The 22,773-nt window shown below is 53.9% G+C and overlaps 7 protein-coding genes across 7 annotated transcripts; 4 read left to right on the top strand and 3 right to left on the bottom strand.

The window, feature by feature from the left end:
* Window positions 1-1,851: 1,851 nt before the first annotated feature.
* On the top strand, window positions 1,852-6,180 carry BO97DRAFT_432956 (RmlC-like cupin; the record flags this gene model as incomplete). Its single annotated transcript, XM_025697574.1, has 12 exons — window positions 1,852-2,154; window positions 2,241-2,963; window positions 3,451-3,598; window positions 3,683-3,715; window positions 3,783-4,612; window positions 4,662-4,695; window positions 4,752-4,863; window positions 4,912-4,932; window positions 4,980-5,311; window positions 5,373-5,547; window positions 5,611-5,977; window positions 6,085-6,180. The coding sequence occupies 12 exons, from the start codon at window positions 1,852-1,854 to the stop codon at window positions 6,178-6,180; spliced, it is 3,174 nt and encodes a 1,057-aa protein (XP_025553430.1).
* A 391-nt stretch (window positions 6,181-6,571) lies between these two features.
* On the bottom strand, window positions 6,572-8,348 carry BO97DRAFT_422702 (putative monooxygenase; the record flags this gene model as incomplete). The annotated part of the gene is made up of 7 exons (XM_025696816.1): window positions 6,572-6,686; window positions 6,770-6,873; window positions 6,964-7,153; window positions 7,207-7,255; window positions 7,314-7,369; window positions 7,431-8,224; window positions 8,298-8,348. 7 exons carry the CDS (start codon window positions 8,346-8,348, stop codon window positions 6,572-6,574), a joined length of 1,359 nt encoding a protein of 452 aa, XP_025553429.1.
* A 1,264-nt stretch (window positions 8,349-9,612) lies between these two features.
* Window positions 9,613-11,381, top strand: BO97DRAFT_469146 (putative MFS transporter; the record flags this gene model as incomplete). Its single annotated transcript, XM_025699817.1, has 6 exons — window positions 9,613-9,636; window positions 9,709-9,783; window positions 9,839-10,091; window positions 10,142-10,183; window positions 10,245-10,722; window positions 10,796-11,381. 6 exons carry the CDS (start codon window positions 9,613-9,615, stop codon window positions 11,379-11,381), a joined length of 1,458 nt encoding a protein of 485 aa, XP_025553428.1.
* BO97DRAFT_281787 (uncharacterized protein) lies at window positions 11,380-12,328 on the top strand. Its single transcript, XM_025691075.1, has one exon. It carries the CDS (start codon window positions 11,528-11,530, stop codon window positions 12,134-12,136), a length of 609 nt encoding a protein of 202 aa, XP_025553427.1. The 5' UTR covers window positions 11,380-11,527; the 3' UTR covers window positions 12,137-12,328.
* Window positions 12,329-12,520: 192 nt separating this feature from the next.
* Window positions 12,521-13,201, bottom strand: BO97DRAFT_476638 (uncharacterized protein; the record flags this gene model as incomplete). The annotated part of the gene is made up of 2 exons (XM_025700494.1): window positions 13,121-13,201; window positions 12,521-13,060 (listed from the first exon to the last, which is right to left on the bottom strand). Exons 1-2 carry the CDS (start codon window positions 13,160-13,162, stop codon window positions 12,521-12,523), a joined length of 582 nt encoding a protein of 193 aa, XP_025553426.1. The 5' UTR covers window positions 13,163-13,201.
* An 854-nt stretch (window positions 13,202-14,055) lies between these two features.
* Window positions 14,056-16,969, bottom strand: BO97DRAFT_386784 (carbon catabolite derepressing protein kinase Snf1). Its single transcript, XM_025693551.1, has 4 exons — window positions 16,556-16,969; window positions 15,646-16,481; window positions 14,950-15,573; window positions 14,056-14,899 (listed from the first exon to the last, which is right to left on the bottom strand). The coding sequence occupies exons 1-4, from the start codon at window positions 16,963-16,965 to the stop codon at window positions 14,352-14,354; spliced, it is 2,418 nt and encodes an 805-aa protein (XP_025553425.1). The 5' UTR covers window positions 16,966-16,969; the 3' UTR covers window positions 14,056-14,351.
* Window positions 16,970-18,876: 1,907 nt separating this feature from the next.
* Window positions 18,877-21,945, top strand: BO97DRAFT_341019 (uncharacterized protein; the record flags this gene model as incomplete). Its single annotated transcript, XM_025691621.1, has 6 exons — window positions 18,877-20,002; window positions 20,057-20,490; window positions 20,542-20,598; window positions 20,665-20,909; window positions 21,153-21,430; window positions 21,539-21,945. The coding sequence occupies 6 exons, from the start codon at window positions 18,877-18,879 to the stop codon at window positions 21,943-21,945; spliced, it is 2,547 nt and encodes an 848-aa protein (XP_025553424.1).
* Between the last annotated feature and the right edge of the window lie 828 nt (window positions 21,946-22,773).

Genomic DNA, 22,773 nt, shown 5'->3' with positions numbered 1-22,773 from the left:
AACGATTTGTGATCCTGGACCCAGGCCGCACTGGCCGCGCTCCTGTCATTGGAGCGGCTCTCCGAAAAAAAAATATTTGGATGTGACCAAGGTCTCTCGCTGGCAATCTACTTCGGAGGCAAATACTGGATCTTGATTCGGTGTTGCCGATACGAGATTTTCTTGACTCGCAAGCTGGTAGCACAATCCATGGCCGAGTAAGTCTTACGATTTCCGTCTACAGTGAGGTTGCCATTCGCACCGGGCAAGGAGCAGCCTAGCTTGACTGCAGACATATATTTTTGCTTTTTCCTCGCATCGCTTCCCCAGTTAGATTCAAATTGTTCCATGCCTGACGGAAGACAGATAAACCAAGCTTCCCCTCGATGAGAAATTCCAACTTGAGATTCTGAGACAGCATTGTACCAGTGTCTCACTTGACCATACCGTCTTCGCACGTGTTGAACCGAGGATAGTCTCCAGTTACTTTCCAACTGCCCATCCTTCTCTATTCTTGAGTCCATCGTATCTCGCTACTATCGTTCCTCGAACCATGTCTCATTCGGCAGGCTCGATCCATCCCCTCGACCCTGATCACAACTCGTGCATCGGTGGACAGACAGTGAAGACCTGCCGCAGCTGCGCAGGAAACGCACCCCGGTCGGTCCCGCCAGCGAAATAAGCCTTTCTCCTCTCGTCACCACTAACGCAGCCAACAGAGGTTCGATCTGCAATAGCTGCAGCGGCCATGGGTTCGTTTTATACGTCTGCACCCACTGTAACCCAGCAGCTGCAGTGTCCGCGGCTCGAAGCGCGACTAGCGCCACTGCGGTGTCGATGTCTACACCTGGATCCTCCACTCCTGCCAGCCCGGCTTCCTTGAGTCGAAGCTCTTCTACCTCAGTATCATCACAGAGTGACACAAGACAGATCCGGTCGTGGAGGCGGTTTGGAGACGGTGATGAGGGCCCAGGAGGGGGAGGAATTGGAGCGAAAGCGAATACGCCCCGTGGGCTATGACCAGCTCAAAGGTATGAAAGAAAAAGAAAAAGAGAAAAATAGAGGACTCTGAAAGTCCGGGGTGCTGGCTGCCCCTAATGTCTTCGCTTCTCTCTGCGTGCCGAGGTTTTTGTGCTGCAATTCAATATGTAGCCATAATTTCAGGCCTTTTTGCCGTTCTTCTTTGGCGAGATGTATACCCGAAGGAAAACCCATGAGTTCTCATTGGTGCCTTTCACCTACCGTTCTTTTTCATTCTGTGGCCCAGTGCCAAGCCTTTCACATTCTTCGCTTTGGATTGTTTTCTGTGGACATATGTCAACCTACCTGCATACGGGAGGATATCGCTTTTGAGAGCACAATGCAAGACTCTAGTGTTGGTTCTGCATGGAGAAGGGCTTGTGAAGCTTGAAATGAGTAGAGCACAGTGTGACATTTCCCGGCCGGCTCGACTGCGACCAGCCTCGGCAGTGTGCGGCACTCTTTCTGTCAGTCTGTAGGACCCACGGGACAATCATGCCCCGGAGAAGCCCTCTTGAAGATCATCTGATTGCGGGGAAAGAGGAGAGATCGGAAAATCCGACCTCCACAAGAGGGACGGTATATCCGTATATCCGAGGGAGAGGGAGTGGTCACTTGCAAAGTGAAAAAAACATGGTGAAGTTTTGCCCCCCACTATCCCCCTGATGACGCGCCCGCCTGTTCTCCCGCTCCTCTTTATATATGAAGGTACCCGCGGCGAAACTCTTTCCCCTCCTCATTTTCCCCCCAAACCACATCGCTTTCATCCATTGATCCTGCCACGGGGTCTCTTCGGTCTTGCTCATCTTTTCTCCCTTATCTCTTTCCCTTCTCACAGTTACCCCAATCATTATGTCCTTAACGTGGACCAATGAGCCTCCCAAGGGAAGGGTTCCCTATGCGATTCCCCAACTGGAAGGCGAACGTATCACCATTCCCGGCAGCAAGGGCTCCTTTCGCATCCTGGCTTCGTCGTTGCAGACCAATGGCTTGATGTCGGTCTTCCAGAGCGGTGCCGTCCTCTCCGATGCTCCCGGATTCCACTACCACAACCATGCCCACGACGTCTTCTTGGTAACCAAGGGTTTCTTGAAGCTATGGAACGGCGACAAATGTCGCATCATGGGGCCCGGAGATTTCGCATATGTGCCTCCTGTACGTTGTCTGGCCCGCCGTCTTGGCCTCAACCCTTTTTTTTTTTCCCTCCTTCCGCAGACCTGATACTGATGCAGATGTTCTAGACCGTGATCCATAACCCTGAGATGATGGGCCCACACACCGAGACTTACGGAGTCGTCACTCCCGGCGACTGGGTCGATTTCTTTCGATATGTTTCCGAGCCCTACGATGGCGTGTTGGTGCCGGAAAATGACAACCGCGATCTCAAGTCTATCCTGATCCCGAAGGTGATGGCTGCCAAGGAACAATTTGATGTGGTATTCCAGCCTCACTACCAACCTCCGGAGCTGGGAGAATGGACGAAAGACGAGGAGGTGCTGCCTGAAGGCCCGCAGGGTTACTTTCTTCGGGCCAACACGGGCCCAAAGTGGATCTTTGGGGGAGTCATGTCCCGGCCATTTGTGACCACCACCCAGAGCAGCGGCGTCTGCGCCATCTCCAGTATTGAGTCGTCCAAGGTCTACAGTGATACCATCTTGTCTAAGTACATGACCTTCAAGTCTGTGGACCACTGCTTGTGTGTCCAGGAGGGCACGCTGATCGTCAGCCTGGAGGGTCAGTCTGACACTGAGTTCCGCGAGGGTGAAACTGCCGTGATTCCTGCTGGACAGGCTTTCGCGCTGAAGTTCGCCAGTCGCTTTGTGCGCGTCTGGTCCTTTACGGATGGCGACGGAATCGAGACTTTGATCCAACGGGTAGGCCAGAAATATGAGGGCGCTGTCCTCCCAGACGAGGCGCGCGAATGGGATGCGGCCGATGTCAAGTCAGTGGCGGCTGAATTGAATGTGGAAATCGCCTTATAGGAAACGGTTGTGGGCGAAGTGGGAGTGAAGACGCGTCTGCATTGATTGAGCGCTTTCCCGCTTTAGAACCTCTTTGTAATCTTTGTACATAGTTGATATATTATTGAACAATCTTCAAATCCATATCGTTTTCTTAAATTAAGCAGCATGTTTCGGTTGATAAAAACCGAGAGTGCGGGGACCCCGCGGGGTCCACGTGATGGCCGGATAAGCCGGCGCATTTCCGACTTTTGGCAAACTTCCACTTCACCCAAACATCCCGCCGCTAAAAGTCCGTGTGGCCATTCGCACTCCCACCAACTATCGTCATCCACTGCCAGCATTCCGCAAACTCGTACTTTCACATCCGCCCATTTAATACCACTGATCAACCAACTTTGACCACCACTTTTTTTCCCTTCATTATCCATCTCTCCACTCTTTTCCAGCCCAATGCAGTCCGCAATCTTGATGGATGATGCAACCTGAGGCTCGCCCATCTCCCGCACCGCAGGCTCCCGGGGATTATCATCTCCCTCTGCCCCGGGCTAAGCGGCCCCGCGCAGCCCAAGCCTGCGACAGGTGTAGATCTAAGAAGTACAAATGCGACGAACAGTACCCTTGCTCTCACTGCAAGAGTAAGTGGCGACGCAACTATTGGGGAAGGTATCATTATCTAACCTACTCGCAGAAAGTGACCTGACCTGCGTGTATCAAGGCAGCTACCGACAGAGGGAGAGCAGCCGATCTGCCAGGTAGGGAAAAATCACCTGCTGCTATGATGGGTCTTGCTTGTTAAGAGTCCAATCAGGTATGTTGCAGATCTAGAGCGGAAGGTGGACGAGCTCACAGCCAAGCTCCGCTTGGTCGAGTCGGAAACTACCTCGCAGCCGCCGTCTCAAAGGGTCCAAATAGCGACAACGACGACGACTTTCGCAAGCCCTGGGGCCCAGCCCGTGCCTCAAGCTGCCATCGACGCGACGCCCGTGTCCCTGCCACGCAACGAGTCTACTCCGCGGGAAGACGCCCCTGCACTCTACGATCACCATGACGAGGCCGGCGACTCGGTCGAAGATGAAATCAGCGAACTGAACCACCACACCAACGGCATCGAGTTCCATGGTAGCACCTCATCCGCTGCCTTGCTCGGACACCTGCAGAAGGCGCGGGAGCCACAGCGACGCCACGAGGAGCGTCACCTGCAGCAGCAGCATACCCGCGGCGCAGAAAAGCCCGGGTACTCGATCGTGTCGACGCTGCACAATTCGAGCTTTTCACCCTCGTGTTCGGCGGGCCCGGCACAGCAGCCGGTGATGCAGGAACAGAACTACTACTTCGAGCAGGCTCACGCGTTCATCAACGGGTACTTTGAGAATATCCACTTCATTCATCCGCTGATCGACAAGGAAGATTTCTTGCAGCGCGCTCATCACCTGTGGTTCAATCGGAGTGTGCAGCCGGAGCCAAGCTTTGTGGCTCTGTATTTGAGTATTCTTTCCTTTGGGGCCTTGGTGAGGGTCTGGGATGAGGAGAGGCTCGGGGGCTTGACCAGGTTCGAGTGGAGTAGGAAGCTCTTCGGTGAGGCTCAGATGTATCTGAACTATCTGAATTTCTCGAATACGCTCGACACGGTGCAGTGCTTGTATCTCATGGTGAGTAATTTGAGGGAAGCCTGTTCGGAGGCTGCGCTGACTTGGACAGGCTAAAATTTGTCAAAATGAACTTAACCCGAACAGTGAGTGGAAGGCTTCTCTCTTCTGCGGCTACTTACATGCTGATGCTTTAAATAAGTGGCCTACATGTACTTAGGGCTTGCTATACGTACGTGCTTGGCTGCTGGATTTAACAGGGAAGTACGGAGCACAGACGATCATCGCGCAGGGTGGATCTCAAAGACCTGGTGGTAAGTCTGGCAGTCTATATAATGGGTAAATGAAACTAACTTCTGTAGGGGACTCTTCTCTTTAGAAATGTAAGCTGCTTCGTCATTTCTGCGGGGTGACGCACTAACCAAGTCAGTGAGATGAGCTTCTCAGTCGGCCGTCCGGACACATTGGGAATGGACGAATACCACAATCGAGCATTGCCCGAAAGAGACGACTCTGAATACGCCATTATTCCCTGGATGGTTGACTTTGCCCAGATCATCCGCAGAGTCTCCGTGCAGATCTACCATTCACGGATCACATTGCAGGAAAAGCTACATATAGCTCTCCAGATAGAGACTGACCTCGACCGCTGGATGGCGCGGTTACCGGATCGAATCAAGCCCGACATGTTGGAGCGAGCAACGGGGGGTGCCTTGAGAGACCCGAAGTGGGCACGCCGACAACGCCTGGTCTTGGGAATACGTAAGTTACTGTTTTGAGCCAGCATCGCACCTTTAGACACAAGACTGATCTTACTTGCAAGGCTACTTCAATGTCAAAATGCTTCTATTCCGCCCCTTCCTTAGTCACTTTACCCGCAAGCTCCGCCATCCCCCAATGGAACTCGAACAAACAATCGCCAAGTGTCTCGATGCCGCAATGAAGACCATCGAGGTGATCTACGACATCTACCGCATCCATGAATTCTTCCGCTGTTGGTACGTTTTCGTGTTTTAAGACCCTCTCAGTGTGTTTTTCAATTCTAAGCCCAGTGAGAACAGGTGGTATAACACGACCTATGTAATGTTCGCCACCTCCACGCTCCTTCTCCCCATGTCCAAACTGGGGCCGTGCCCGGAAACCGTCCCGCTGCAACGCTCCGTCGAGATGGGCGTCGAGATCCTCGAGGCAATGGATGAGTCCATCGTCGCCCGCAAGTCCGTCGAGATCATCAAACACTATCTTCGAGAATTTCGGTCCCTGCCGTCTTCCACCTCGTCGCTGTCGCATCTGCATCAGCAGCAGAGTCTTGCGTCGTCGACGAGTAGTCACGATGGCGGCGGCGGTAGCGGTAGCGGTGGGGGTGGGAATGGGAGTGGTGGGGAGTACACGGATACGAGTCCGAGTGGGACGGGGTTCGATATTCCTGTAGGTTTCCCCCTACCTCCATCGCCTTATCTAAGGTGAACTGTAGCAATAATTCTCGCTATTGTTCTTGCGTTTGTGAATCCATGCTAATGTTTGCTGGGTGCTAGGAATGGGCCTACGGCTTCGGATTCCCGGATTGTTCGTTCGAAGGGATCGCGAGATTATTCGATGATTTGGGTGGGTTGCCGATGCTGGACAATTGATTTATGTATCAGTATGCTTGTGAGGGTGTTGACTATGGGTGACTGAGGTGTTGTTCGTACGTATTAGCCCCTGTATGGGAGGTTTTCGTCACTTTTTTCTGGTTTTAGCTGGTTCATAGAGGAGTGAGGCGATGGAGCAATGCTATGTTGTCTGATTAATTTTCTAACTCACTAGCTAGGCAAACCTCAACTGAGCTGAACTGTGTTTCTTTCGAGATCACGGATCGAAGAAAAACTGGATTGAAATCAGGTATTCAATCACCCACCCCGAACAACTTATGAAAATAGAATGCCCATATCATATATACGGTTATCCCGAAGTATACATATACAATTAATATAACGTCGCTCAAAGTCCCAAAGACACGAAAGCAAAAGAGCACCAAACTATCTACAAATTCGCCGTGACGGGCCCGTTGAACAACGCCGGGTTCTCCGCCACGACGTTCTCGACCTCCTTGATGGCGTCGTAGCCATACAACCACGGCTGGACTTCAGGGCACGTCCTGTATTTCTCGTAGTCAGTTTATTTTCTCCGCCGAGTCCTTTTTTGGGCTGGTATGCTTGGAGGGAGAGAAAATAAACGCACCATCGGCTCGGAAACGGGCCCTTGAGTTCCTTACCAAGCTGCGAGAGGAAGATCTGATCGCGCTCCTCTTGCTCGGTGCCGTTGTGCATGTGGAAGTCGTTTCTCTGGGGTTTTCTCTGGTGTTAGCTTTGGTGCATTATCGGTGGCACCGTGAGGGTTGTACCCTGGTGCTGCGGGGGGGGGGGGGGACGAACCTGCTTGAATGTCTCCCGGACGATGGCTTCCCCGCGGGATTTTCGGAGTTTCTCGTACAATCTTAGGATCTGCGGGAGGTCGGATTTCTGCTTCATGTGGCCTAGTAGGCCGCCTAGGACGGCGCCGTCTTCGAGGGAGGAGTTCGCGCCTTGGGCGAGGTAGGGAAGCATTGGGTGGCAGGCGTCGCCGCTTTTGGGGATTAGGATTAGGACTTGGCAGGGATGGGGGCATGAGGTGCGTACATGAAGACGAGGTTGGATTTGTCGTTGATCCAGGTGTCCATTTCTGCGTCTGAGTTGGGTTAGGTTTCATGCTCTAGGGAGTAGGGGGTGGGGGGGAGGGGGCGTACGGTGCATGAGCCGCCATTTGTCTACGCCGTTCACGTAGGACAGGAACTTGGTTAATCTGGAGTTTCCATGTCAGTGTCTCCGTCAACACTGCGAGGTGCAAGGGGGAAGAGTCATACACCGGATCCCAGCCTACGAACAAACCGCGCATCTCCTCCACCGACCCGGCCTGCCTCGACACCCCCGGCGGCAGCGTATCCGGCACCAGCAAGACGATATTGAACATCGACCCGCCGCGCATCGAGTACGCCACCACATGGGCGCCCGGCCCAACCCAGAAGTGCACGGTGGGGTTCTCGACCCAGGCGCGCAGCTCAGGGTCATCGGCGACCTGCTCGGCCGTCAACACAATGCGGTATGCCAGGTCGCCCGTCGGCAGCGGCTCGTCCTTCTTCCCGTAGAAGCTCTCACGACAGCGCGACCACAGTCCGTCGGCCGCGACCACCAGATCCCCGCTCACCCGCCGGCCCTTCAGCGTCGTGATCGTCGTCGTCTCGAAGTCGATCGCGTCGACCCGCTCGTCCAGGTGGAACGTCACACCCAACTCCCGCGCCCGCGCGTACAGCGCTTGCTGCAGATCAACCCGGTGCAGGTCGATGAATGGCGCTTGGTACTTGGCGCGGATGTTACGGTCGAAATTCGCCTCATGTGCCAGCACCTCGCCCGTGTACCGGTGCACCGTCAACGACGTCGGCTCCGCGGCTGAGGTCCAGATCTTCGACGGTAGCTTCCAGTGCGAGAACAGCCGTGACGCATTGGGCGTGATCTGCAGCCCTGCGCCCACTTCCGCCAGCTCTTGCGCTTGTTCCAGTACTGTCACTGTGTGGCCCGCCATGGCGCAGGAGATGGCTGTCGCGAGACCGCTCAGACCGGCGCCGACGATGATGATGTTGAGTTGGGAGTCGGAGGGAGGCTGGGGTCGTTTCAGGACATGTCAGCTTGGGGAAATTGGGCTTCGTTGTCAATGTTCTCGGCGGCTTGCTTACCATTTTTGATGAGTCGGATGTACTGCTGATGAGACTGTTGATGATACCCATTGTACTTCTATAGCTGTGAGATGTGGGTTAAGCCTGGATAGGAAAGATGGAGAGGGGGGATTGAGGATGGTTGCAGACTTTAAGTCCGAGGCATGAGCGCAAAGCTGGCTGGGCATTACCTGGAGCGAGATCTACACTCCCACGAAGGTTGCTCGGCTTTGCCGGTGCTCGGCTTATCCGGGGCAGACATCGCTTCAAGCAGCGCCCCCCGTGACTTTCTCCCCCGGATTCTCCTTCTCTCGGGGTTTCCCCCGCATGCGCTTAACGGTTCGTGTTGGCCCCGTCCCTCCGTTTGCCCCGAAAACATGGTTCTAGGTTATCTCGCTTGCAGTTCCCGCTGCTATCCACCTCTCAGTACACTACGTACCAACGTCTGCTGGGATGAGAACGCCTCGAGCTGGATATGGCCGAGCTAGAGTGGTTCGAGGGAAGAATCCGCTTTCCACGCGTCAAGTTGCAACCCACGGTAGTTCGCTTCGGAGAGTGGGGAGGCATGGCTTTCGTCAACAAGCGACGAATCCAGGCAAGTCTCGTTCTGATACGAACGGAACAAAGTCAATTATATCGATAGGCTTGAGGCCTAAGGGAACCCAGACACCTTTTTGACACAAGCTTGGCGGTGATAGCCCACGTGCTTGCTTGTTGGACGTCCTCGACCAACTGCGGTACTTCCAGCCCGTGCCCCTTCCCTCTTCCTCGTTGGTTGTCACTGCGCGTTGAGACTAACACGGTTGAGGTACTTAATTACACGCACTTTACTTGAAATCCCCGCCATTTAAAGGCTCCAACCTCTCGTCGAGCCTATAATACCAGAAAACCAAATCTCTCGACGCTACTCCCCCCCCCCCCCCCCCCGTTGAGAGAGCAATCCTCTGTGACAGGCTTACGCCATTGCGATAAGCAGCATGGGCCTGCGTTGACCTGCACTCGTCATTGGTAGACTCGCGGTGGTGTGGGATAATCTTACCTGAATCCGTCTTCGAGATATCAGGTGGAGCCGACCTGGTCGGTTAAGCCGAGCGCCACATCCCGCGCACGAATCACGAGCTTCAAGGGCATGTTGAGACAATCCGGGTTCTGGGTTCGCTGCTGGTAACCGAGGGCTAGGCACCTACGCGAGGTATAGTGCGGGTTTCCCCATGGGGTAGATCCCCAGGGCCGGGCTATAAGTCTCTCGATATTCCCCTGCAGCCCGAGGCCTTGGACCCTTGCTCTGAACTCATACTTGGTCGACTAAGGCGCTTTGGAAGACACATACGCCACCATGGTAACGAAATTCGATCCAAAGGTTGGTGACTCAAGGGGGGTAAGAGAGGCTGCGGTGTGGTTGGGGCTAACTAACATGCGTCTCTTGTCATAGCTTTACCCGCGTCGAGTCCGATATGCAGCCCTCCTGACGGTCAATGTCTTTGTCTTTATGGGGAATATGTACTCGGTATGGCTTTCCTTGAGCTGATATGTTGATGGCAAGATCCTGATATTGGGGGTAGTCTGGCATAGCTACAGGGTTCGAGTCACTGGCCATGGATCTACACGTCAGCTATCAGAAGCTTGCCGATCTCATATCATGGTCCGTCCTCAGCATGGGCCTTGCCAACCTCTTCTGGATGCCACTGGCTTTGACCTTTGGCAAGCGGCCCATAGTGCTTATCTCCATGGCAATGTTTGTGGCGGGGATCATCTGGACGGTGGTAGCGCAGGATTACAACAGTTTGATGGGTGCTAGAGTGTTCGCCAGTTTTGGTAAGGCATTCTTATGGCGCTGGCCATGCGATCACTGACATCAGACACAGGATATGGCTCGATCGAATCATTGGGTCCCAGTATTCTTGCCGGTATGCTCTATCTGTCTCGCTTTGATGAACGGTCTCAGGATGGGATTGCTGACCAACATAGACTTGTTTCACGAGCGCAACTACTCGAGTGCGATGGCGATGTACGCTCTTTTCCTCTCCGCAGGCTCCCAGGTCGGTCCTGTGATTGCCGGATACCTTGTTGCGGCCCGCGGCTGGCGCTGGTTCTTCATCGTGTGTCTGATCGTGGCGGCCGTCAACATGGTCACGACCTTCTTCTTCCTTCCAGAAACGATGTACGAGCCCGATCCCGAGGATGAGCAAGAGGATGAGTTCGAAGAGAAAAACGACACCGTTCACAGCCACATCGAGAGTCTACCGAGGCTCACACCCCAATCCCGCGCTCAACAATTCTCCTACGGCGACTATTGGAAAGGCCTCTTCCAGGTCGGCCTGTCGACGGAAGCCAAGACGAAAGGGGTGTTCAAGTTCCTGGGGTATGCAGCCTGGCTGCCGATACCGATGTTGCTACTTCCAGGAGTATTGCTGGCTTCGATGATGTATGGGGTCGTGTTAGGCGCGTGAGTAATCTCTTCGTTCTCTACTATGTGACCGTGACAGGCAACCACTAAATCTCATACTCATCAACAACAGCGTGGTCTCCATCTCGACCCTCGCCTCCTCCATCTTCAGCGCCCCGCCCTACCTTTTCTCCTCCGGCGCCCTCGGCCTCTGGACCCTGGGCAGTTTCATCGGCATCATTGTCGTCGCGCCCGTCGCCGGGCCGCTGACCGATGCGCTGTCTCAGTTCCTCCGCCGCCGCAACAACAACGTCCACAAGCCCGAGCACCGTATCCCCGCCCTGATCGTCCCCTTCTGCATTGCCCCTGTCGGCTTGGTCGTCTTCGGCTACACCACCGCCCACCAGATGCACTACGCCCTCCCCGCCCTCGGCTCCGCCATGTGCGCCGCCGGCCTCACCCTCGTCCCTTCGGTGATGCTCTCCTACGTCGTCGACTCATACCCGCACGCCAGCGGCGAGGCTCTCGTGCTGGTCAACGTGAGCAAGAACGTCGTGGCCTTCGGGCTGAGCAAAGGGTCTGTGGACTGGATGATGCAGCAGGGGCTGGCGAAGATGTTCTACGAGTTCGCGGCCATTGAGTGGGCGGTGCTGGCGCTGGGGTTACCGTTGTATTTTGCTGGACCGTGGATCCGCAAGCGGACAGCCAAGTATTTTTGATTTGTGTTATGTTAGTATATTATATAATGCGTATATGAATACTACATTGAATGAGCGGTCAATGGCTGTGCGACGATAGTGATGCAGACTATAACCCCGCTTGTAATGTCCATGCTGCTTGTAGATGGATGATTTGAGCGTATCGTATGCATCAAGCCCACACCCCGCCTCTTAGTGCACCGAGCACCCTTCTCAATGTCAATGGTCTACCTAGTGAGCACTTCAATCAACACGATCCACCAACCCTCTCACCATCTCCGCCATCACCCCGCAGATTCTCCACCGCGCCACAACCGTCTCCAGACAAATCCCCAGGAAACTCAACTCCTGCAGCAGATTCACCGCCACACCACCGGAGTCGTCATGATGCTCAGCGTCATGCTCACGTAGAAATCGGTGCTCGGTTTCCGCCCGCTCCTCTTCAGCCATGCATTCATCTCCACTCCCACCCTCACCTTCGTACCCCTCAGTCACTGTATCTTTCCCAGCGCGTCATTGACACGAACATCCAGATTGACCTTCCCCGGACACGGACGCAGACACAGGCCCATCATCGTCCTGATGTGGACAAGGAGGAAGGGGGGTACACGTCCCAAACAGGCCCCCAGTCCCGTCTACACTGTAGATCTCGCTCGTCCACCACAAAACCCTCTGTTTCCGGCCCGAGAGACACCATCAAGCTAGCGTTACTGCCGCGGCGAGGATGGCGGAGGGGATGTATGGGGCGCGGGCTTCGTGGAGGGGGGGCTGGTTGAGAAGGCGGGTTATTCTTAGGGCGTGGAGAAGGGAGCGGAATGTTGGGGTTGGGGTTGGGGTTGTACCTGGGGCTGCGCCCTTGGGGAGGCGGTCGCCGATGACGCGCGGGAGGTGGGGATAGCGCTGACACAGGGATTTGTCGAGGGTTGTTGTTGGGGTGGTGAGGTCGAGTTAGACGGTGTGCCATCTTAGGAGGAGTTGGAGTTGGAGGGGGGCGGTTCGGTTCAGTGGTGCAGTGGAGGGGGAGGGGGAAGGTGCCGCCGGGTGGTGGTGGAGGTGCACGTCGTGGAGATTCAGCAATGCGCGGATGATCTGCGACGAGCCTTGATGGCAACGTAGGCTGGCTTGTCTCCTTTGATTTCGTGGAGGTCGGATACCAGACTTTATAGGCCTTCGATGACTACGAAGATTGAGAAGCTGGAGAGGTTGAGTGGGTAGGTTCGGTATGTAGGCGAGAAGATGGAGACGTAGACTTCGCTGAAAAGGACACTGGGAAGATAGGCTAGTGGTTGTTGCATGTGCTTGAGCCACTCGTCTGCCGTGGTAGCTTGGAAGGCAGCGTCTGAGCTGGCTGTTGGTAGGGAGCTGATGAGATGGCGCGCGGAGGTCGGGGAGCCCGAGGTCTGCGATATCAGTCCGTCGAGGACGTAGTGGCCTAGGATGGCCCGTTTCTGGGTCTCGAGGGTCCTCCACCGGTGCCAGTGGGCTTGAAGTTCCTGTGAAGGACCTGGAATGCTGAGCTCGCCGACGGTGTACATCCCGCACGTGCGCGCCCAGTAGAAGCCCAGCCCGTGCCAGACGAAGGCGGTCGCCCGGATGCTTTCGTCGCTCGATAGGAGCGCGAAGAGCTGCCCTCGGAGCGCCGTGAGCACCAGTTGGACCCCGTCACAGGCGTCGCGCGGGCCGCGGTGGGTGATGAGGGTCTGCCAGGAGGTAGCTACGGCCGAGTGGCCGAGACGCCAGAGCATCTAGCCTTTGCGTACGGCGTCGGAGAGACACACGAATAGAGAGCCAAGGGCGACCATTTTGAGGAGAAGCGGCGGGTTGGTCTCACGAGATACGAGGTAGGTTTGTGAATGACTGGGAAGCAGGGAGAGATGCGGTCGAAGAACTCTTGGAAACAGGCATCTAGGAAGCTGGATGTGATGCCCGAGCTGTGCAGTTCGGCAATCAGTCGTTTGGACAGGTCCTCGATGGGTCGATAGCTTTGCTGCATGACTGATTTACCAGCTCCGGCTTCTTGTCCTCCTGTCGCTTCATCCAAGGGGCAGGGCTCCTAGCCCACGAAATGGCTGCAGCTGGGTTGAGTCTAGAGCCTCTAACAATGGGAGCGAAACGGTCGACGAACCCCAGGAGTCGGGGATAAACCAGTCTAGTAGATTTTTGTAGTCTAGTAGTTCGTGATTGTTGGGAGAGGTGCCTCAAACGGAGCCATATCGAGAATATTTTGAGTCGAGGGGTCGGAACATGTCTGCTGAACCTCATCGCCATGGCTACCTAATAGCTGGGTGGCCTCATCCCGGGAACGAGCATGAAGTCGTTTGTGTCGTCCAAGGACGTCACCTCTCCCAGAACTTCTTGCACACTCGTCACATTAAAACGGTCTGGAGTTGAAGTCTGAGAAGGTGTTAGTATGGGCTCAATCGCAAATCGCTCGCGTTGCACTTGCGGGTTCTCTCGTGTCTCTATAGAATGTCAAACCAATCATGTGGGAGAAGCAAGTATGCTCACTGTCAGGTGTTCAAGCTTTGTGTATGATATATTGCATTGCCGACACTTGAATTTCTTGGGTCGATCCATTGACTGGGCGAGAGTGAGAGAGGAGAGATGGTGGTTTGTCTGCGGGAGAAGCAGAGCCAAAGCGGAAGTAGAGGCCGAGATGCGGAGGTTAGTCTGTCTCCACATCATCCCGAAGCCTGCCGGGCCAGATATCCGATCCTTATTCGATTGTTGCTTAAAACTCGTCAATCTCGATTCCAAACATGGCCTCCACCCATTACTCAACAATTGGTACACGTTTCTCGATACACTGGGGGAGGAAAACATGCAAACGAAGACGGAATCCATGCAGCGCTAGTAGATCATATAGATTTCATGCAATAGAGCAATTCAGCATCAAGCTGAATACAACGACAAACATAAAAACGCCAAATGCCACCCACAATATGCTCCGAAAGCCCCTTGACGCCGTTGAATCAATCAAACGTTGCACTATCAACTAGCAGTCGCTAGTTGAGCCACAAGATCCGAGGCCACGTCCAGGAATGGATAAGGACTGGTTACCTCCTTTTCCTTGTTCCGGAACCGTTTGCTGATGGGGTGCCAATCGCTGTCGCCTTCGCCACGAATCACGTTCTGGTACCCATCGCATTTGAAGTCCACCATGTAGTTGTTCTCTTCCAGCTGATACAGCTGGATATCGACGAAAACCCACACTCCGTACGAGATCCGGGAGATTGTGTGAGTTTGGGTCGCCGAAGAAGGGTTCGAAATGCTCGCATGCTCCGGCGTAAGGCTCTTATCATCAGCCGAGAATGGTCCACTCGACAGGTTGAACCGTCGCCGCAGGTCCTCCAGATTCAGATCGCTTCGACTGCTATGCACACTGGCGGACTGGCCCGGTGCCTTGACTCCCTCCTTCAGGAGACGCGCTCTGATAAACCAGGGATCCTTGGGAATATAGTAGTCTGACGGTAAATCTGGATACTTGCTTTGGAGTGGCATAGGCTGGTCCGGGCATTGCTCCCCTATTTGCAAGCTGTCTAAAATACTGTTAGCTCTGGACCTCAAATAGCTCAGGCATCAAACTTACCTGCTCCGGTGGGTGCAATTTCCCAGATTCCTCCCTGAGCCGAAATGGCTTTATATAGGTAGAGCATTGCCTCGTAGGGTTGATTTCGGGAGCGAATACCAAATTGCCACTTTCGTGACCGCTTGGGCTGGTGCGGGGCGCTTCGGCCTTCAGGTGGTTGGAGGCGCAGCTTTTCGAGGTCGATAATGCTGCGGGAATGAGGCTTCAGGGCTCTTGCAGTTGCCTCTTGCTCCTCCAGCGAGCGTCCCGGCTGACCGTTTCGGTTTAAGTCGTCCTCGGACTCTGGACCACCTAATGCCTGTTCCTCGGATGACCGCTCCGCAGCACGTTCTCTCTGCTCGCGTTCCCGCTGTTCCATGAGTTGGTCATGCACGAAGGGTACACTTGTCGGCAGAATTCGAACATGGCTGACTCGGGGCGCATCGAGTTCGTCTGCATTGCTCTGCTGAGACAATTGAGATGGCTGACGCTGCGAGCCACTCCGCGGCCTTGTAGGGGGGCCCGGTGGGGTTCCGTGGCTTGGCGGGACAGTCGGTCGGCCAGCCGCTGCTGAAACCTGAGGGTGTCGATCGGCAGGCGGGGAGGGAGCGACAGGAGGGCCCATGAGATTGTCCTCGGTAGGTGCTGTGTGAAAAGGTTAGCACAAATGCCGAAGCAGACCATAGGTCATGGCTTAGCAATTTGGGCTCAACTTACAATTCGTCTGCATCATCTCGTTCTCCATAATGATAAAAAAAGCATCTTTGATGGCGCTTGGTTCAGGATTTCTCAGAGCATCTTCAATGTCCTCGCGCGTATATCCCATGCTCCGTTCCAACTTGGAAATAGCAACCTGGTGGATCTTATGCTGCACAGATAGCGGTTTTCCCGGCACCAGCTTGCGTGGATCTATAGCCTTGTTTGGGTCCACGCCAGTAGCGATGAACTCGTCCGGAGGAGGTTGTAAATACTTTGGTAATTCTTGTAGGAACCAGGGATCCTGACGGATTTCCGGAATGGTGATGCGGTGAACTGGATGAACCTGCAACATGGACCGGATTAACCGAGCAGCGCCGGAGGATATGTAGGCAGGCATGTGGAAGTTCCCCGCAGCAATCTTCTTGAAGAGGGCCGGGATATAGTCATCATCAAAGGGAAGTCTGCCCACCAACAATACGTAAAGGATGACACCGCAGCTCCATACGTCGACTTCAGGCCCTGCGTAAAGCTTTCCCGAAATGACCTCCGGTGCTGCATAATTAGGACTACCGCAGCTGGTTTTGAGGAAGTTTCCATCCGTCATGATGTTGCTCAGGCCGAAATCAGCGATCTTGACGTTCTTCTCCCGGTCAATAAGCAGGTTCTCCGGTTTCAGATCACGATGGACAATCTTGTGACGATGGCAGTACTCCACTGCACAGATGATCTGCTGGAAGAATTTGCGAGCTTCGGCATCATTGCACCGACCCCGCTTCACCAGATAGTCAAACAATTCTCGTTCGGCATACTCTAGGACCATAACAATGTCGGTTTTCGTTGCGATGACGGTGTATCTATCGGATTGAGGTTCTCATTAGCTGATTATTTCAATTGCATCATTTCCTGAAGAGGTGACAGGAATCCGTACAGTTTGATGATGTGAGGGTGTCGCAACAATTGCAGATACTGAATCTCACGCTCGACACGACCGACCATGTCCCGAGACAACAATTTGCGACGGGAGATGATTTTGAGGGCGACCTGCCGACCACTTGGTTGGTGGATCGCCAGCTTCACCTTTCCGAATGAACCCTCCCCAAGTATCTTCACTGTCTGATACTGATCGAGGCGCTGCATGTCTCTGGTGGTGGCCGGAGATTGCATCGAGGCCTCGCCGCCTTTTCCGATCGGGCGGGATGGCGGAGGCATCGCCATGGCAGGGAAATTGGGATTGGGGGGAGGAGGATTGGAAGCGCTGGGACGACGGTCACGAGGGCGATCGGCTTCGAGAGGATGGAGAGAGACTGAGAGGTCTTCGTCGTCAAAGGCGGCAGCCATTGTGACCCTTTTGGGGGGGAGGGAATTAGAGCCGACGTCGGTTCAGCGAGTTCGGGGGAGGGTGTGGGATGAAGGACAACGTGACGTGATGGATTTTGGAGCGGAGAAATAGAAAGAGGGGAGCTTCCGAGTTTCTGTTACGAAGGAGGAACAGTTCTCCTTGGTAAGTTTTGCAGAAGCCAATAAGGACTGGTAGGATAGCGATGGTAGACGGGTTGCACTCCCCCACAATCTGGCTCAAGTGGAGTTGGGATGGGTTGGGCGGGCGACAAGAGAGGTCGAGGACGGACAAGAATAGCAGCGAGCTGTTCACCAGTTGGCCGTTGTTCCTCGGCGGGGCGGAAGGAGGGGCGGAAATGGTAGGTAAAATCGAGCGAGCTCTTTGGATTTCTGCGTCACTGGAGGTTGGTGGGCAGAAGTGATGAGTCGAGTCAGGAAGCAGTTGATCAGCAGGAATGTAACCCTCTGCAGTCTGGAGAAGTCAGATTATGAGCGACACGGTCAGAAAGAGGGGGGGAAATCTCGAGGTAAGGAAGTATACAGCGGAGCGAGCAATGGGTGATTGGTGATAATGAATGACAGTAGGTAGACTCAAAGAGAGGATACGTACGGTATGGTAACTTTGGAAGCATCTCCGGAACCTCGTTTCTCCGTGGAGCTAAGCCCTCTTCACCTTATCTATATACACATATATGACTGTCAACATGCAACTCGGAAAGCTGCAATCAACATATATGGAGCTGTGGTGTTCCTCGATGGTGTTACTTGGGAAGAAAAGCCAACACCTTGATTACTTGTTTCACATCTCCCCAAGAACAAGAAGGAAACTCATGGCCTCAAATTATGCTGTTCATATTATATATAAACTGACTAAAACAACCTCTCCAGAAAGGTGTCAAAGGCTATAAATACATGATTCCTTTTCTTCAAAACTTGCAGTCCTTCCAGTAGCTCCCGAAAAACCAAAAGAGCCGAATTTTGGAATGACTTGCTCTATCCCACTAGCATACCTGTTCTGAACATGAGCCCAGCCGAAGCTTGGCGCCGCCGCCGCCGCCGTCAAGTGTAAGTGGGGGAAGCTCCGATGGCCGCGTGAATGATCTCCCCTCCCCTCACCCCAGGACAGCTTCTCTCTCCACCGTGAGCAATACCCTTGCTTGTCTTGAGGTCCGGCTCAATCTAGCCCTCACATCGCGTCAATTGCTTAGAGTTTCAGCTCTACTGCCAACCTAGATTGGATTTTGTGTCGTCGTCGTCAACCGGGACCTCGGGATGGCCGCCGAACCGACAGAGGAGGAGATTGCGAACTTCGTGAACTTCACCAGCTCGTCGCGCGAACAAGCCATCAGCTTCTTGAAAGTCTGTACCCGCGCCTCTATCATATGCTCACAGCTAACTAGAGCTCTTGTGCAGGCTAACAATTTCAACTCAAATCAAGCGATCAACGCCTATTTTGAAGACCCGACCGGCCCTCTGACGCAGGTGATGAACCGCAGTTGCGCCTGGACACTAGGAATATGGACTGACTTCAAAATCCTCGCGATCTAGGGCACTCAATATCAAGATGACCCCGACATGTCTGGTGAGCCTCTTTCTCCCCCAAGGTCGAACTCGTGTACTGATGTTTTTGTTCTTGAAGCGTTTCAAATCGAGCACGTCGAGTCGACGTATGGCCCTGCTGCCGGTCCTCCATCCCGTCCTCCCCCATCCCGACCACCCTCAACACTGAACCTGAGATCATCGAGCGGCCCTGCATCTACACAAAATAATGCTGGTGAGAGTCTCCTGCCTGGATGGAGAGGACACGGTCCTTTTCGTGCGGTGTCGAGCTGACTGGATTCGTTAGCCGATAATGGTAAAGGACTGTCGCTGGCCGAGCAGGAAGAACGTGAGCTACAACAAGCGGTCGCCATGTCCTTGAGTCAAAACCTTGGGCAACAGGAGACAGGTGTCACGAAAGCGGGGAATTCGAGCTTCAATCGGGCAACCCGTGATCACTATGACGAAGGCGCCTGGGCGATGACGCTTTTCAACTCCAGCGCTCATGAGATTATCATCAGCCCTGACCCTGCTGACCGCAAACGACGAGAAGATGAGCCGGCTTTCATTCGCCCGTCTCAGGAGAGCACATATTTAGGCGGATTGTTGACAATACTTCAATCGATCCCTCTCGCAAGGGAGGCTCTTCTCCTGCGAAATCGATCTCTACCCAACTATGGCCACGATCCTCAATGGTGGAATGGGCAGCCGATCAATCTACCCAAAATAGTAACCATGGTAGATGCGCAGGAAGGCGATACCGACTGGGATGATATCATTTACGAAGCTCAGAGGCTCGTGGCATTCTTGGATAGCACGACGCGTGCTTTTGGAAGTCCCGATGCGTTGGCGGGTTTGAAATGCATTTCCCAGTACGATCGCGAAAGTGCCGTTCCTAGGTTCTTGGAGGCATGGCAAGAAGCAGCAGTCCGCGCGGATCCAGGAAATCAGCTGGGGACCATATTCTCGTCGACTGGCTACAGAGAACCGCTGACAGAAGAAGACAACATGGACCAGAAGGAGTTTCTCGTACTTGAACCTTTTGTGGAACACGACCCTGGCCAGACACTCTATGACGTTCTTGATCGCGCCTTGTGGTGCGATAGATTAGATCAGCCGCTCGCTGACATTTGGCTTGAAAATGTGGCTGAGGTACTCGTTATGAAGCTCGGAGGCTCACAGAAGCCCGTTGACGTGATCATCCCCTCTGTGTTTTATGCAGACCGGTACCTGGCACAAAGCAGAGAGGTTGCCCGCGATTTTCGCACACGGCGACTCCAAGCTTATGAGAAGATCGACAAACTAGACAGGGCCATCAAGCGCTGCTCGCAATCTAAATTGACCGCCCAGACAGGCATGACCTCAAGAGACGTCCTCGAAAAAGCAGCCTCTGCTATAACCACGAAGTTCGCTGATTCAGCTCCAGCTGACATGGCTATTGAAGATGTAGCGAATGAATTAAGAGCAATGTCGGCCAGGATAGAGAAGCAGCTGAAAGGTAGATCTACAAGTTACTTATCTGTTTGGCATTGGTGCTAATAATGATGTGCAGGGCTGGAGGACAAAAGACAAAATATTAAAGACAGCCTGCGGGATTATTCCAAAATACTCACAGAAGCTTCGCCCGATGCAGAGCCACACTATAAATACACTTTGCGTGGTGTGTGCACTGAGCCCCATGTGGCCTACGTCCTCAGACGCCGTGATCAGAGCGGGTCAGAAAACAATGAACATACCACCACAGGAGAATATCAATGGTGGCGATTCAGCTTCTCTACTGAGGATGCGGCCATTCGTAAGGCGGAGTCGCTAGGACGAGACAAAAATGACTCTGACCAGTCGGATATTATCGGATACACCGCGCGCAAAGTTGACGAGGCCCAGGTGCTCAAAGCAGCTTGCGAAGAGTCGAACCAGGTTCTGCTTATCTATGCCAACAATAATGCAATGAGTATCCGAGAGGAACCAGTTCCTGCTGGATTACAGGTAAGAACGTGCCCCCAGCAATGGAAAAGTTCGCGGTTAACAATGGTTTAGGAATTCGTGAGGCGGGATAATGAAGCATTTGAGTCAGAGCTCCAGGACGCGGAAGTGGTACAAAATCAGCCAGAGACCCAGCATCATTCATCTGGCACTCTTGTGAGTTTTACTAAAACAAAGACATACAGAGATACAGGCATCGCTGACACCTATGGGCAGCCATCGCCAAACCCCGAGCAGGGCTATTCGACGCAGAATGTCAACGTCTTCGACTACCAGGTACCCTCTTTCAATGAGACAGAGGGGCCGGGCCAGGAGATGCAAGAGAGAGATGGGCGACCATTGCTGAGCCGTAGCAGCACAGCTGGTCCTGTGCAACCTCCCTCGGATGCCGAAATGTGGGATGCGGTCGACGACAAGGCGACGTGAGGACGAAATACCCCAACTTGTAATTATGGGTACACATATGATATGACATACTTCGATCTAGGTAAACTTATTTCATAGAGCTTGTAGTCTAACTAAAACCGAGAGCGGACACCCAGCCGTACGAATCAGATCAACCAATGGCGGGACCATTTGTTTGAGCTTCTCCACGTGCCTATTCTATTGTATGTCCGGTTTGCACTCCGCTGAGTCCGCTCTCTTTTCCCCAAACCACCCCGGAGATATCAACCACAAGTCGCGTCACCAACCTTCAACAAACCCTGCCTCATGACTCTCGATAATGACACAGTGGCTAGCGCCACCATTGAGCTCCTGGAGACTCGCCTCCGACGCCTCACATACCTGCTCACCGGCGACGCCAACTGGACCGGCGAACCAACGCCGCCCGCAAAGCCGGCCTCTCTAAGCGACAGCATTTCCAGTCGGCTTCTTCGCCTCGAAAAGGACCTCGAACAGCTGAGTCGGACCACCCCTGCCGTCAGGGACGTTCTTAGCTTACGTATGTCGAAAACCTCTTCTTCCTCTTCTACCTCACACCTCCAAGCCATACCCCCCGCGCCAATAGCATAAACGAAACCCGCCTCACTAACATTACATACTACTCCAGATGCCCGCTTCCCTGAACTCTTTCACCCAGCTCCCCCCGGCTCCCTCCCAGAGAATCTGACCACGCAGAACCTGGCCTCAGTCGTCCTGTCCTACGCCTCCGCGTACCCCGAAACCGCCTCCCGGCTCTCCTCGTTAAACGACCTCCCCATCCCCGACGCGGAGGCCTCGGCGTCCCTGATCCAACTCCAACCCCGGCTCGACCAGCTATCCAGGATACAGGATGAACAGGCCCGGCAGATCTCGGAGTTACGCGTTCGGTCGGCGAAGGCGTTGCAACGGTGGTATGAGGTCGCGCTGGTCAGCGGCGGCGAATGCTGGGCGGAATGGGAAGGAAGGCTGGAGGATGTGGAGAGGGAGGTGAGAAGGGAAGAGGTGGTTCGGGAGAGAAGGGAGAAGGAATTGTGAATATACTGTGGTGCGTTTGTTGATTAGCGTTCTTGTGGGCTTTTTGTGATACCATTGTTCTTTTGTTTTGAACCATTTCCTTTCCTTGCTATATACTCTTGATGGAGTTTTCGAGCTAGTTAGAGTCTCAAAGCATCATGTGAGGTTATGTGGATGTGCACTGAACTCCAGCATTCTAAAAGGGTATTATTGTTAATAGAAGCACAAGCATATTACTAAATCACTACCAGAAGGACCTGCTGCCTGCACTGCATTGTACTACACTACCTACCTGCACTGCATTGCATCGTTGAAACAGACCGACAAATCTTGGGAGGCGAACAAGCAGCGAGCGGCATTTGGGGTTGGTGCCTGCAGGCTACGCCATGCAACAAAGACCGGAAAACGGGCCTGGACCCAATGCGAAAGAGCCGGCGGCGAAGCACGGAGATCAGGATCGACCCTCCATTCGGATATCGGAAGAAGAAATTGAAGGACGGGGCAAGAGGGGTCTCTTAAGTTTTTAGATTGACTTTCCGTGCACTGCAGTCTTTTCACTTTCGGGATGAGGATCGGGTTTCAATTCTAGCCCCAAATGTTGTTGCATTCGATGTGCTTTGCTTTTTGCTTGACCCTTTAGCCTACCCTGGTCCCCACGGGTTACGAGCTCTTATTTGCCATGAGATCTTCTGACCCTTGCATCATGAAGAGTGGGAACGAGACCGACCAGTGGAGAGAGGTCTGGAAGGCAAAGCAGGTGGCTGCTGTTGCTAGCCTCTCCCCCGAGTCTTCCCCGAGGCTTTCTGATTCTTAGCTGTCCAGAAGTTGAAGGAGTCAGGGCTGACGGTG

The sequence above is a fragment of the Aspergillus homomorphus genome (assembly GCF_003184865.1).
Source record: "Aspergillus homomorphus CBS 101889 unplaced genomic scaffold BO97scaffold_9, whole genome shotgun sequence".
NCBI classification, from domain to species: domain Eukaryota; kingdom Fungi; phylum Ascomycota; class Eurotiomycetes; order Eurotiales; family Aspergillaceae; genus Aspergillus; species Aspergillus homomorphus.
The sequence above is the reverse complement of the archived record's forward strand: the minus strand, read 5'-3'. Positions and strand labels throughout refer to the sequence as shown.